At 33.5% G+C, this 12,812-nt stretch overlaps 2 protein-coding genes across 3 annotated transcripts in view; one reads left to right on the plus strand and one right to left on the minus strand.

Annotated features, from left to right (window-relative positions):
- Positions 1 to 12,812, minus strand: part of LOC132705608 (nephrin-like) — a 635,291-nt gene that overhangs the window by 77,284 nt on the left and 545,195 nt on the right. For both annotated transcript variants that reach the window (XM_060676301.1, XM_060676311.1), the window contains exon 6: positions 12,480 to 12,631. In XM_060676301.1, the coding sequence (XP_060532284.1) occupies positions 12,480 to 12,631 (152 nt within the window). The remainder of the gene's footprint in view (positions 1 to 12,479; positions 12,632 to 12,812) is intronic.
- On the plus strand, positions 379 to 11,848 carry LOC132705641 (FGGY carbohydrate kinase domain-containing protein-like). Its single transcript, XM_060676378.1, has 9 exons — positions 379 to 887; positions 2,368 to 2,479; positions 2,765 to 3,005; positions 3,086 to 3,393; positions 6,497 to 6,704; positions 8,135 to 8,285; positions 9,344 to 9,418; positions 10,609 to 10,789; positions 11,599 to 11,848. Exons 1-9 carry the CDS (start codon positions 681 to 683, stop codon positions 11,793 to 11,795), a joined length of 1,680 nt encoding a protein of 559 aa, XP_060532361.1. The 5' UTR covers positions 379 to 680; the 3' UTR covers positions 11,796 to 11,848.

Raw genomic sequence — 12,812 nt, forward strand, 5'->3', positions numbered from 1 at the left:
AAAATATCTAGCAGATTGCGAAAATGTATTAATGTCACAGTTTTTTAAATATCGTGTCTTGAAATAGATAATTTATACGTGTAAAGACTTAGAAATTGTTAAAAATTAATAATGTTTTATTATTATTAATAATATCTCTAAGTTTACTACAACTGCTACTACAAAAATTAAACAAAAATTATTCTAAGTAGCCGAAATAAGTTTTTTGAATATGAGCCGATATCGAGTAATGGTTAGTTGGTTAATTTTCAGGAAAACACAGACGAAGTATACATACCAAGTTTCAACAAAATATGTGAAAAAGTTCGAAATTTATTAATGAAAATATTATTCTTTAAATAAATAAGTACAGAACAATTATACAAACCAAGTTTCAACATCTATGAAGCTGCAAGCTTTATAACGATAATAATTTTCGCTATATAAAATAGTGCCACGGTCTCTAGAAATCGGACGTTAAAATAAAAGATAACCTAATAAAAGTCCCAATATTTTCACACAAATTATCTGTAATTAACGGGCTGACCTATCTTTTCGAATTAGATATATACGAACCAGTTTGACACCTGGTTAAATAAAGTGTCAGTGTCAGATCACCTAGGTCAGAAATTCCGTCAATTTCCTCCATATTATGAACCTCGAGAGGACTAATTTGAGAAAAAACTTCCAAAGCGTGGGTCATGAGACACTTATGCAAAACTAGCATTTCGAAAGAAGTATTTTTTGTCGGCGTCCATGCAGGAGCCGGATTCTCGCAGGCTGGATTAGTAAATGACAATGGAAATATCAAAAGATTGGTTTTGGAGCGGACGAAAATATTTGGAAAGGACCTGTTTCGTGAACAATCTTCCGATGAAATTTGGAATTCCGTAGTGGAATGTGTAAAGGTAAATTACCACTTGATTTTTGTTTTTTAATTGTCCGCTGGTTTGTTTATAATTGAATGATTGAAATCTTTCTATTATGTTTAAAAAAATGATAAAAATCTTGAATCACAAAAAAAAAACAGAGGAATTCTTTTAACCCCAATGTTGTATTTATGGTTTTCTTAATTATAGTAATTATATAATTATCGTAATTAATTATAAATTTGACTTGATACGACGTAAGGAAGCCTCAAATTCAGAAGCATTGGTCTGTCAGAAGATTCTGATGAGGATGGTTTTTTAAGTATTTCAAGCGTTGCACTCTAGTTGCTAATTGTTTATATATTTGTGGAGCAATGCTACAACTTAAAAATATTTTTAGAAAAATAGGTGAAATATTTGTTAGAAAGTTTTCTCCATACAATTTTTGGTAATTTTTTCCTGTTGCCTCTTTTCGTACAAGATCAGCAGGTACAAATTTCATTTTTTGAAATATAAAAAGCATTTGTACTACTCCCGTCTGTAAAATACCTAATTACACACCGATCTAGTGTGCGTGAAGCGTCACTTTACCACGTCAGTTTCGTTTCCCACGAATCCGAGCCACTTCGGACATTTCCGGAATTTTACCGCATGGATTTGGGAGCAATCGGATGTTTTCGGAGATATTTCCCACGCTTTGAATTTTGATGTTTGTCAATTCTGACGGTCATGTCAGTTAATGTATTTGTGTTGTTTTGCGAAAATGTACCCAAAAACTAAAGGTGATAGAATATAATATATTATGCAACAAGTGCGGTAAACGGCTCTTGACTCACGAGTTTATTTGACACGAGCGGAGGACACGAGTGAGTTAAAAAGTTTACCGCACTTGTTGCATAATATATTATATTCTACCACCTTTAGTTTTTGGGTACATTTTCACAAAACAACACGAATACATTCACTGACATGACCGTCAGAATTGACAAACGTCAAAATTGAAAGCGTGGGAAATACCTCCGAAAACATCCGATTCCTCCCAAATCTGTGTGGTAAAATCCTGGAAATGTCCGAAGTGGCTCGGATTCATGGGAAACGAAACTGACGTGGTAAAGTGATTCTTCCGCTACAGCATGAAACACGTTCGGTAAACTTTTTGACTTACTCGTTTATTAAAAACTCGCTCCGCTCGTGTCAAATAAACTCGTGAGTCAAATGCCGTTTACCGCAATTGTTGCAGAATATATTATTTTAGGTTTGGTCAGTGCCTGAAAATCAAGGATTTAATTGTATTTCGAATGAGAAAAATGTGAATTAAATCTCAACTTTCAAACTTTTTTTAGATTAAATTTAATTATCTAATCTAACAAAGAAACACGTTTCTTGAATTTTTTAGGAATTTCTTATTTTGAATTGTGGATAACATTTGGTTTTAAGGGTATAAGTTAATTTTTTTTATTTACAAGATGTGAGAATGAAAGAGTTTGTGGTGGTGGTGATGACCCACTATTATTTTCAGAAAGTGGTCGATGGGGTGGAAATAAAGAAAATAAAAGGAATTGGTTTCACTGCTATATCATCGATGGTATGTCTCGATACCCAAGGAAGTCCTCTCACTGTTAGCATTTTAGGTAAGTCAGGAATGATATTTAGTGTTTTGTTTTCTATAATGTTGCCGCATAGTAAGTTTTTAAGTTAAAATTATGAATTTATTGTCAGGTGTATTTGAACTTTGATTTCTAAAAATCGCACATACAATTTCTTTTTTTTTTCTATTAATTGTTTGTTAATCAATTTTGATACACATTTTACAGTATATCAGGTAACATTCCAATCATTCGTAATTTTTAGTACAACATTCACTGGTATATTGTATATATTTTGAAATATCGTACACATATTTATGTTTATTATAGGAAAACCTGAGAGAAATTGCATACTTTACTACGATGACAGATCCCGAAAGGAGGCTGAAATAATTAATAGCAAACGACATTCAGTCTTGCGTTCCTATGGAGGAAGGGTAACATCCGATTTACATGAATCGAAGCTTATGTGGCTAAAAAGTCATCTAAAAGAAAAGTGTTGGGACCAAATAGGGCTGATTTTCGATCTTCCTGATTTTTTGACATGGAAAGCTGCGAAGTCGGATTTAAGGTTATATGTAATTTTTCTATAGAAATACTCGGGTACATAATTGTGCTTAAAATATTGAAAAAAAATAGTTGACGTTTTAGATCAAAATGTGTCGCACAAACGAACTGGTGTTACCAGTTCAATGAAAAATATCATGGTTGGGATAGATCATTCTTCGATGAACTGGATTTAGAAGAACTTGCAAAAAATGATTGGAAAGTAATTGGATCTAAATTTCAAGATCCGGGAGCTTCTGTGGCAGAAGGCCTGACCAAGGAAGCTGCAAGAGAAATGGGTCTTTTGGAGGGTACCCCGGTGGCTACATCAATGACTGATACACATGCTGCTTGTTTAAGATTGCTGGGTTGTCGAGCGGATGGAATCGATAAAGCATTTGATAGGAAATTTTGTAAGTAACCCAATTATGTACCTATAATTTAATCGTACTGGCTATCCCATTCTCGGCTATATCTCCAAGAAAAATATTTGCAAAGACGTCATTATAAATTGCTGAGAACTATTTGCAAGTTTCTAGAACGACTGCGAGATGATACTATTCTATGGCGAATAAGAAAATTGGAATTCTATAAAATTTGAAATTGATATTAGAAACAATACCACGCAATCTCCAGAAAATTTCGCTCACAACCATTTTATACCAGACAGTACTGTAAATGTTATAGTTTATAAGTTATAATAAAACTACCTGCCATAGTATGCAATTATAAAGGTAGTATCATGAAAAGCCAAGTTTTGACTGAAAACTTTAAATTTATTTCGGCTAATAACTTGCAACTGAAAGATATTTCCAAAATCAAAATACCTTTAAAATATAGGAAGATGTGGCACGCCAGGGTAGACGTTAACAGTATATGTAATTTTGGCAAAGAGTAAAGAGCTTATAAAGTTTTATAAAGCTTTTAAAGTCAGTGAAAACCGCATCTTGCCATTTTTTTGAACACTGCAACTATTTTTAAATATACTATTGACTATGAGTAGAAAATAGAGAAATTGTGAGAATGAAATCTTGGTAATGACAATAATAGCAAAAGAGTTTTCAAAATGTCCCATAATGATATCAATTGCTTCTTCAACCCCAGGAATTGTAAATCAATTAAATGTTACAAACCGCAGCTGGATTGATCAAAATAACACTTTTAATTTAAAAATGACATGTGACTTATTACATATTAATCTATACGGCATTTTGGTGTTCTGGTATTATTAACAATATTAGAGTAAATTCATTGTTTCGTTTCGTAAAATGTTCATAAACGGGAGCGGTATTGATATTATGTTGTATAAATAATTTAGTTAAGAGGTTATTTTTTCAAAATTTAAAAATTTAAAACGGAAACTGTTCCAAATTACTGGAAATCAAGCTTCATTACCCCTATCTTAAAATCCGGCGGTAACTCGCAAGTGAACAATTATAGGCCCATCAGTATACTGAGTTTCACTCCTGAAGTGTTCGAAAGTTTAGTTTGCGACTATTTATCTGCTGGCCTTAAAGGTTGCTTCATCGACCAAAAAGTTGGATTTCTCCCCCATCGCTCCACTGAGCTAAACTTGCTTACATTTACAGATTTTCCGCTGGAATCATTGGAGGAAGGGTCTCAGGTTCATGCCATTTACACAGACTTTTCAAAGGCATTTGATCTAGTAAATCATCAAATCTTAATAAAAAAATTGCGAAACATTAACATCGTTCCTTACTGAAAGAGTGCAGATTGTGCGCGTCCAGAGCTTCCAATCCATCGAAATTAAAGCCTTCCAGTGATCCGCAAGGATTACACCTGGGACCCCTGCTCTTCAATGTCTATGTGAATGATATTGCTTCATGTTTTCATCACGCATGTTTCTTATTATTTGCTGACGACTTAAAATTCTATATGAGAATCCATAATGCCGATGACTGTATTAAACTCCAGTCCGATTTAGATCACCTATCGCTCTGGAGCGATTTGAATGGAATGAAACTAAATATTAATAAATGCCAACAAATGAACTTCTACCGGAGCAGAAATCTCATACATTTTACGTATAACATAAAAGGGACACCATTATTGCAGCCCTCCGTAATAAGGGATCTTGGAGTGTTACTCGATATTAAATTGACTTACACACAACATGTTTCATTTATTGTGTCTAAATCACTTCAGATTTTGAGCTTTATTAAGCGTTGTACAGTGGACTTCCAAAGTGTTCCGTCTCTCAGATTACTGTTCTGCTCCCTCGTGCGTCCACACCTGGATTATTGTTCCTGTGTGTGGTCACCTTCGTATAACGTCCACACACAGGCCATAAAAAGAGTGCAGCATAGGTTCCTGGGGTATATAGCATTTAAGGAGCACCAAGGACTTGAAGACGTTGATTACTCTGAATTGGGAAACTCGCTCCAACTTACAAATCTTGAAATTCGTCGCATCTCACTATTTTTTATAATCTACTGCATTCAAATTCCCATGGACCTGAGCTGTTATGTAAGATTGGGCTTCGCGTTACACTCCCCCCCCCCCCCCCACCCGGCAGACCAGAATAAACCACCCCTCCCAGGTGGAGTTCCATCGTACTAACTATGGGCAGAGTTCTTTTCTTACTAGGTCAGCTGCACTAGCGAATCGTTTTTCTGACCAACTTGATTGCTTACAGAGTGCAAGAATATTTAAGAAAGATCTTAAAGGCTGTCGCTAAAACTATTCCGCTTTTCCTCGCAATAGTTTTGTATACCATTGTGTTGGTGCCTCGCTACTCTTACAAGTGTCCTTACTGTCGTGTCAACTAACTATACCAATATTTAATATTTTGGAAAACCAATGTCTGTCATATTAGGGTAAGGTCTGTCTATTTCATTATGTCTTAATTTTAATTTAATTTAATTTAATTTAATTTAATTTTATTTTGTTGTTTACTATTTTGTTTATGTGAATCCTATTTTATATTGGGCGGTTGGAACGTTGATAAATAAATAAATTATTAATATTTTTGCATATATTTTCTGTTAGAAAAATTTCATATTTCATAGTGTTGCATTTAAAATTTTGGGAAAAGCGCGCACTGCTTGTTAAGTTGTAAGACAGCATTTACCGTCAAATGCATCTTATTTTTGTATATAACATAGATTATAGATAAAATGTTAAAACGAAAAATGCAAACAAAAAACAAAAATTCAACTAATGCCAACAAAGACAGAGAAATAATTGAATTAAATGATATACCCCGTACCAGTTTTGCTATATTATTCGCCCTTGAGAATAATTCCTAATTTTTTATATGTTCCATCAACTGTAAAAGGACTGCAAGTCAAAAGTTACCAAGGCAAAAGATATGATCTGATATGAAGATATAATTAAGCTTTCAATATATGCAGAACGTTTAGTTCTCAAAGTAAACGAGGCATCTTCCCAATTGTCGTTGAATTATTGCAAAGTAAAACTTCTTTTGGAAAGTTAAAATTCATTAATCCAACGTTAAGGATCCCTCTTCACGAGGCACATCTTGTTGTCTTGCAGGCATGGTTTGCGGTACGTATGCGGCGTCCCATTTCGCTGTTTGCCATCAGCCGGTGTTCGTGGGGGGCGTTTGGGGTCCCCTCAAGGATTGCCTCGTTCCGGGGATGTGGCTGAGCCATGCGGGTCAGACTACCGCGGAGAGTCTGATTGAACACATCATTGACCACCACCCTGCCTCTGCGGAGATCAGGAAACAGTTGGGACAGATGTAAGATACAGAATAGGTTCATTTGGTTCGGAATTTGTATAAAAGGAAGACATGGGTTTATAAATTTTCGATATGCTCTTATGGGACACTCCGTTGTTATTGAAGATGGAAGGATCCGTTTTCATATGACCTACTTTTTTCAAAAATGGTATAATTAAATTTTGAATGGTACCTGTAGTTTCGGAGCTTCGCGGAAAAATTGAAAAATTGGCGTATCATATCTCCCTTAATATGAATGGTATTTCGATTTTCTAAATATTATTTGGTTTTTTAACAGAAATAAAATAGGCCATGTATAGTTTTGTTTCAAAACTTTGGTTTTTCATAATACGGACCTGATATTTTCCTTTACAATTTTGGTAATACAGCACTGTTATTATTTATAATATACAGCTTAACATTAACTTACTTTATTTTTATAATTCGGACTTAGGTGTCATAATTTAGGTTTTCAAATTGACTGCAGTAAACAAAATAAATAAGAACAAAAAGTTCAGATTTTCACGAAATTATACACTTTGACATGACAATTGTTTCGACAACACCGTGTCTTTATGAAATGTCTATTTGATAAAGACACGGTATTGTCAAAACAATTGTCATGTCAAAATATATAATTTTGTGAAAATCTGAACTTTTAGTTCTTACTTATTTTAATAAATGGATTTTCATCAAGTAAAAGCCTCCTCAGTTCAATGACTGCAGTAAGTTTAAGGCATTAAAACATAATTTTATTTTAAGGATATTAGAAAACATGAGGCCCGTATTACCAAAAATCTAAAATAATAAAATAAAATTTAAATTGAACCATTACACGAATCATCTAAAACGGATGAAATTTATGCAAACAAATGTTAGGTCTGTAATGACGGTCCTAAGAAAACAAAACTTTGAATTGAAATTTTTATTTCCTTTGAAAAGTATTTACAAAATCAAAATATCTTTCATATTAAGAAAGATTATGCAATTTTTTAACTCGCCAAATTTTCAAATTTTCCTTGAACCTCGGAAACCACAGGTGCTATTCATAATCTGAACATACCACTTACAAAGTAAAAATCAGAGATGAGTCTTGAATGATAACGTCTCACGAATATGCCAACAATCTTAGATGACACATTTTTGCTTATTAAACAATTAAACAACGGAAAAAGGCAAAATTTTGAATTTAGAGGTTTGCGATTTTTTTCTGTAAGTCGGGTCACCGGCACTGTTATTGTAATTGTAATTATTGTAATTATATTGTAATAACATTATAATTATATTAGCAAACTAGCTAATAAGCTCAATAAAAAAAAGACTTGTTTAAATTTTGGTTGAAGGAAAGGATTAACGGTCACATAAATAAGCAAGGTAACCAGCTTTTCTAGATTTGTCCAACTTTAAACAATCCGATTTGTGTTGTTGATTTTAGTTATTAATTATTTTAGGAATATACAGAAGTATTTAAACAAAATGCTGCGCTCTATGGCAAAGAAAAGAGGCTTGGCTTCCGTTACCTATTTAACCCAGAACATTCACGTTTATCCCGATTTTCGTGGAAACAGAAGTCCCCGAGGCGATCCAACATTAAGGGGAATGGTAAAAAATAGTATTTTGACTAAATAATGAATTTTCTGTTATATTATATTTTCTGCTATATAAATGTGATGTTTAAAGTGACATTTTAAATGACATGTAAAGATTTTAAGTAATGTTATTGAATGTCATTTTTGGAAGTAGCAGTTGAAACCTCAAATTCGCAGAAACAGCATACGTCACAAGTTTGAAGAATTTGGTGATTGGCGAAAATTCTTAATTTTATTATATAACTCATTATCATACGGACAAAATAATATTTGAGAATTTAACAATATCCCTCATGCTCGACCAACTGCAAAATATCGATCAGTGTTCAGTTCAAAGCTTTAATATAGCGTTTAGAAGACCCAAAATGACGTACTATATCAGATTCGGTTAGTTTCTTTCTTTTTTTTTTATTAGTTGAACTTTTTTAACTTAATTTCGTTTACATTTTTTTATTTTAACATGTTTAGTTGTTTCCCTGATAAGTTATACGACTCCAGTCATTTAGGTTGAAACTAGTTTTGGTTAGTTTGTTGTTAGTCTGACAAGCATTTTTATGATTTACATTTTTGTTGATTTTTCCTTTGTTTTTCTTTGTTTTGTACAAATAAAAAACTGCGTTCTCTTATTGCTAAATATTTGTGAGTTTACCTTAGTAAGTTTTTTTATATAGAGAAGGCGGTCTTTAACAATTTGCAATTTGTTACAATATGTTTTCTTATTTATATTTGGATATTTCAAAAGGGGACAGTCGAAGATGGTCAATTGATACTGCAAGCTCCCCTCACTATTTTCATTTTAGATATTTTATACATATTTATACAAGGTTTGCACTTGAATTGAACATGTAATATTTCGACCAGAAGGAGAAGAAGTTTCTGCTTTGACGTTTAAAATCAAACGGATTGCGTGAGCTTCCATTGGTAAATCAAACATTTCCACGAAATACAAGGGAGCAAAATATCAAATATTTGTACGCATACGTGTGTTTTAGGTATCGTTTCGCCAGCCGCATTTTAATTAAACTGGGCGTTTGCTCTCTATACGATCTATATATCAAATCCTTCTTTCAGTATTCCGGATTATCGCTAGGCAGTAATCAAGAAACTTTGGCTCTGCTCTATCTCGCCACAATGCAGTCCTTAGCGGTGAGTTTCATCTCTTTTAATTTCGTTTTTTTTCCGTTCTGGATTTTGAAGGCGGCGAGAGGGTTTTCGCCTTAAAGACGTGAAATTCCTTAAATACCCTTATTTTATCTTTTAAGATGGGATGTCGTTAATTACATTGTGTAAGGGACTTCTATCCTCGAATAAACGAGGAGTTTATATATAATATAACAGTTACCCCTAAGTAGCAACAATAATTCGTTTAACCTTCGGGCAAAAATTCACTACATTAAAGTAAAATGTAAAATTAATACAAATTTGTATTTTGCATTTGTACTTTTCTATTAAAAAAAATACACCTAAAGCCTTTTGTGATACTTAGCGAATTATGATAAAAACGGTCCATCTTCACAATGTGCATCTGGCGATATTAAGGAAAAGAGCAAAGGAAATAAAGTGACGGCTATATTTTTAAAATTAGAAAGCGAGTTCGGGAAAATTTCTTGCTCAACGACAACAAATAGTTGGAGGGCCCATCGTTACAATGACAGATAGATTAATATTCTGAAGTTTAGCAAATATATAACTATCGAATGCAACGTGCCGGCTAACAAAAATAGCAAATAAACCGTTATTTCAAAAGTTAAGACTGCAATGACCGGACTGAACTATAACGAGAAAGTCGTGATACTAAAATCAACAGAAAATGGCAGCAAGCAAAACTATCAAATATAACACAAAATCTTTAAAAGTCTAAAATTCTAAATTCGGGTCAACATTTCGTCAAATAGTTTTAATTTAGATTTATTTGGTATCAGTTAAAGAAGCTACCTTCTTTGGTGTCACTCGTCACTTTATTTGTTGCATCTTTTCGCTCCTTTTGATTAAAAACGTAGACGTCCATCCCCTCAAAAAATGCTGCCATAGGTTTAACACTAAATTTGAAAAATATTGGAAATTCGTCATGTATTTTTTTATTACGAGAACCATCAATGAGATAGTGATTAAATAACACTAATTGCTGAGGCAACTTTTTAGAGCAACACGTTATCCCGCCCTACCTTATTACAATCTTAGCTCAGCACACCGTATATTTCGGTAACAGAATACCTTCTTCTTAACTCACACGCTTTACACAGGGTAATTGGCACAGAATGGTACAGAACAGCATTCTGCCACAATATAATAAATATTTAGGTTAACCATTAATTTATCACAATTTGTTGTCACAGTGCAGCACGCGGCATATCATGAATGCAATGGTAGAAGGAGGCCATAATATACAACATTTAATTATTGGAGGAGGTCTAGGAAAAAATTCCATATACGCAGAGTTAAACAAAGATATATGTCAGATACCAACTGTTATACCAAAACCCGGCAGTTCTCGAGTGATAGGCGCAGCAATACTAGGTATATTTGTATTAGTTTTATACACATAGCTAATAGTTACCCTACTACCGTAAAAATTGATATTTTCGTTGAGAAGGTAAAGATTTTCGGTGTATATACATTTCCTCTACTAACCAGCACTTAGCAAGATTTTAAATTTCGCGCATGCACATGTTGAATGGACTTTCATATAATATATTTTTTCTGCTTTCGTCTGTAAAATACCTAATTACACACCGATCTAGCTTGCGGGAAGCGTCACTTTACCACGTGAGTTTCGTTTCCCAGGAATCCGAGCCACATTTCCGGGATTTTACCACACGGGTTTGGAAGCAATCGGATGTTTTCGGAGATATTTCCCACGCTTTGAATTTTGACATTTGCCAAATCTGGCGGTCATGTCAGTGAATACATTCTTGTTGTTTTGCGAAAATGTCCCCAAAAACTAACGGTCGTAGAAAAAGTATACTACGCAACACATCGGTAAACTTTTTAAGTCGCTCGTTTTTTAAACACTCGCTCCGCTGCGCTCCGATCGTGTCAAATAAACTCGTGAGTCAAATGCCGTTTACCGCACTTGTTGCATAATATACTCTATTAAATTTAAAAACCAACTTTGGACAAACTAACCTTTTAATGCATAATGGTTTATATTTAGCAATTGTGGGCAGTGTAAACTACAAAATATCACTGGTTTTTGCTTACTAGCATCTACGAACGGAATTAAATTTGCGTCATTGTCTAACTTAATTATTGTGATGGACTTTCACGTCACTTCAAAATTATTACCGGATTTTAATATCCGGTAAATGTTTTTAACCTGATTGTAGGTGCTATAGCTGCAAAGTACTTCAAAAGCTTTGAAGATGCAGTGAAGTCTATGGGGGGAGAAGGAATCACTGGCATTCCAGATAATTCTACTCAAGATTATTCCGAAAAAAAGTACGAAATATATCTAAGAATGTACGATCATCAACTGGAATATAAAGCAATAATGAATAGGTGGTGCAGATATATGCTGCAATAAAAAAAATAAATGTAGGAGTTCATAACATTGAATATTAAAGTCAGGGATAAAATAGTTTCGTATTTTTTTAACTATAAATAGAAGCGTTTTGGATTTAAACAACTGACTATCATGCACTGTCAAACATAAACTCCGTATATTAGTTAGTATCTTTTTGTATCTGAAAGAGCGTTTATGTTATAAGAAAAATCGACCCATCTAGAATTTTCATTAAAACTTTTAAAAAATCATTTTATTTTCATGTCCTGAACATGTAAGTCTAACTAGCGTTAGTTAGTTTTCCTATTCTAATTTGCACATAGTATGGCCTACATTAATCGACATCATATTTTTTAGCAATAATAGTGATGTAATGATATTGGTAAGTTTTTTTTACCAATTTTAACATATAAAGTGACGTTTCTGAAAATCTTTCGTTATCAATATCAACTAATATTTTATTATCAGTTTCGAATAATTCAACTTTGCGGTTAGAAAATCACTACATATGAATGAATCAATTCCTACATTATGGCGGTTGCTACAAAAGTATTTGTTTGCGGTATTTGCAATTATTTGAAAATTTTGAAGCGAAATGTGAAAACTAGGTGGTTTTACGCTCCAACGAATTTAACTTCATAGTTCAAGTGAATGGGATAAAAACAGGTTTTCCGCATAGAGAAATGAAATGAATATTATACTTACTGTATCCTTGGTTTTTTCGAGTCTCTGGCCATTCTTCCACCACGTAATAGTCGCGGGAGGTCTAGATCCCGAACTTTGACACAACAGGTCAAAATGTCTGCCCGCAGAAAGAGGCTGATTTGATCCCAAGATTTTTACGTCTAATGGCCCAACTGCAACAAGATTACTACATTTATTTCTTTCATTTGCGTTATCCTCCTTTTCTAAAATCTTTTAAAAACATGGACATTTTTTTGCTCACAGAGGCCTTTCAGATTTAAACATAAGTTGTGTTGGTATAAAGTATAAAGCAAGCAAGCGACATTGTTACAAAAATAATTCGGAACGTTTTGG

This window comes from Cylas formicarius, unplaced genomic scaffold, assembly GCF_029955315.1.
Source record: "Cylas formicarius isolate icCylForm1 unplaced genomic scaffold, icCylForm1.1 PGA_scaffold_10__41_contigs__length_53128322, whole genome shotgun sequence".
Taxonomy (NCBI): Eukaryota; Metazoa; Arthropoda; class Insecta; order Coleoptera; family Brentidae; genus Cylas; species Cylas formicarius.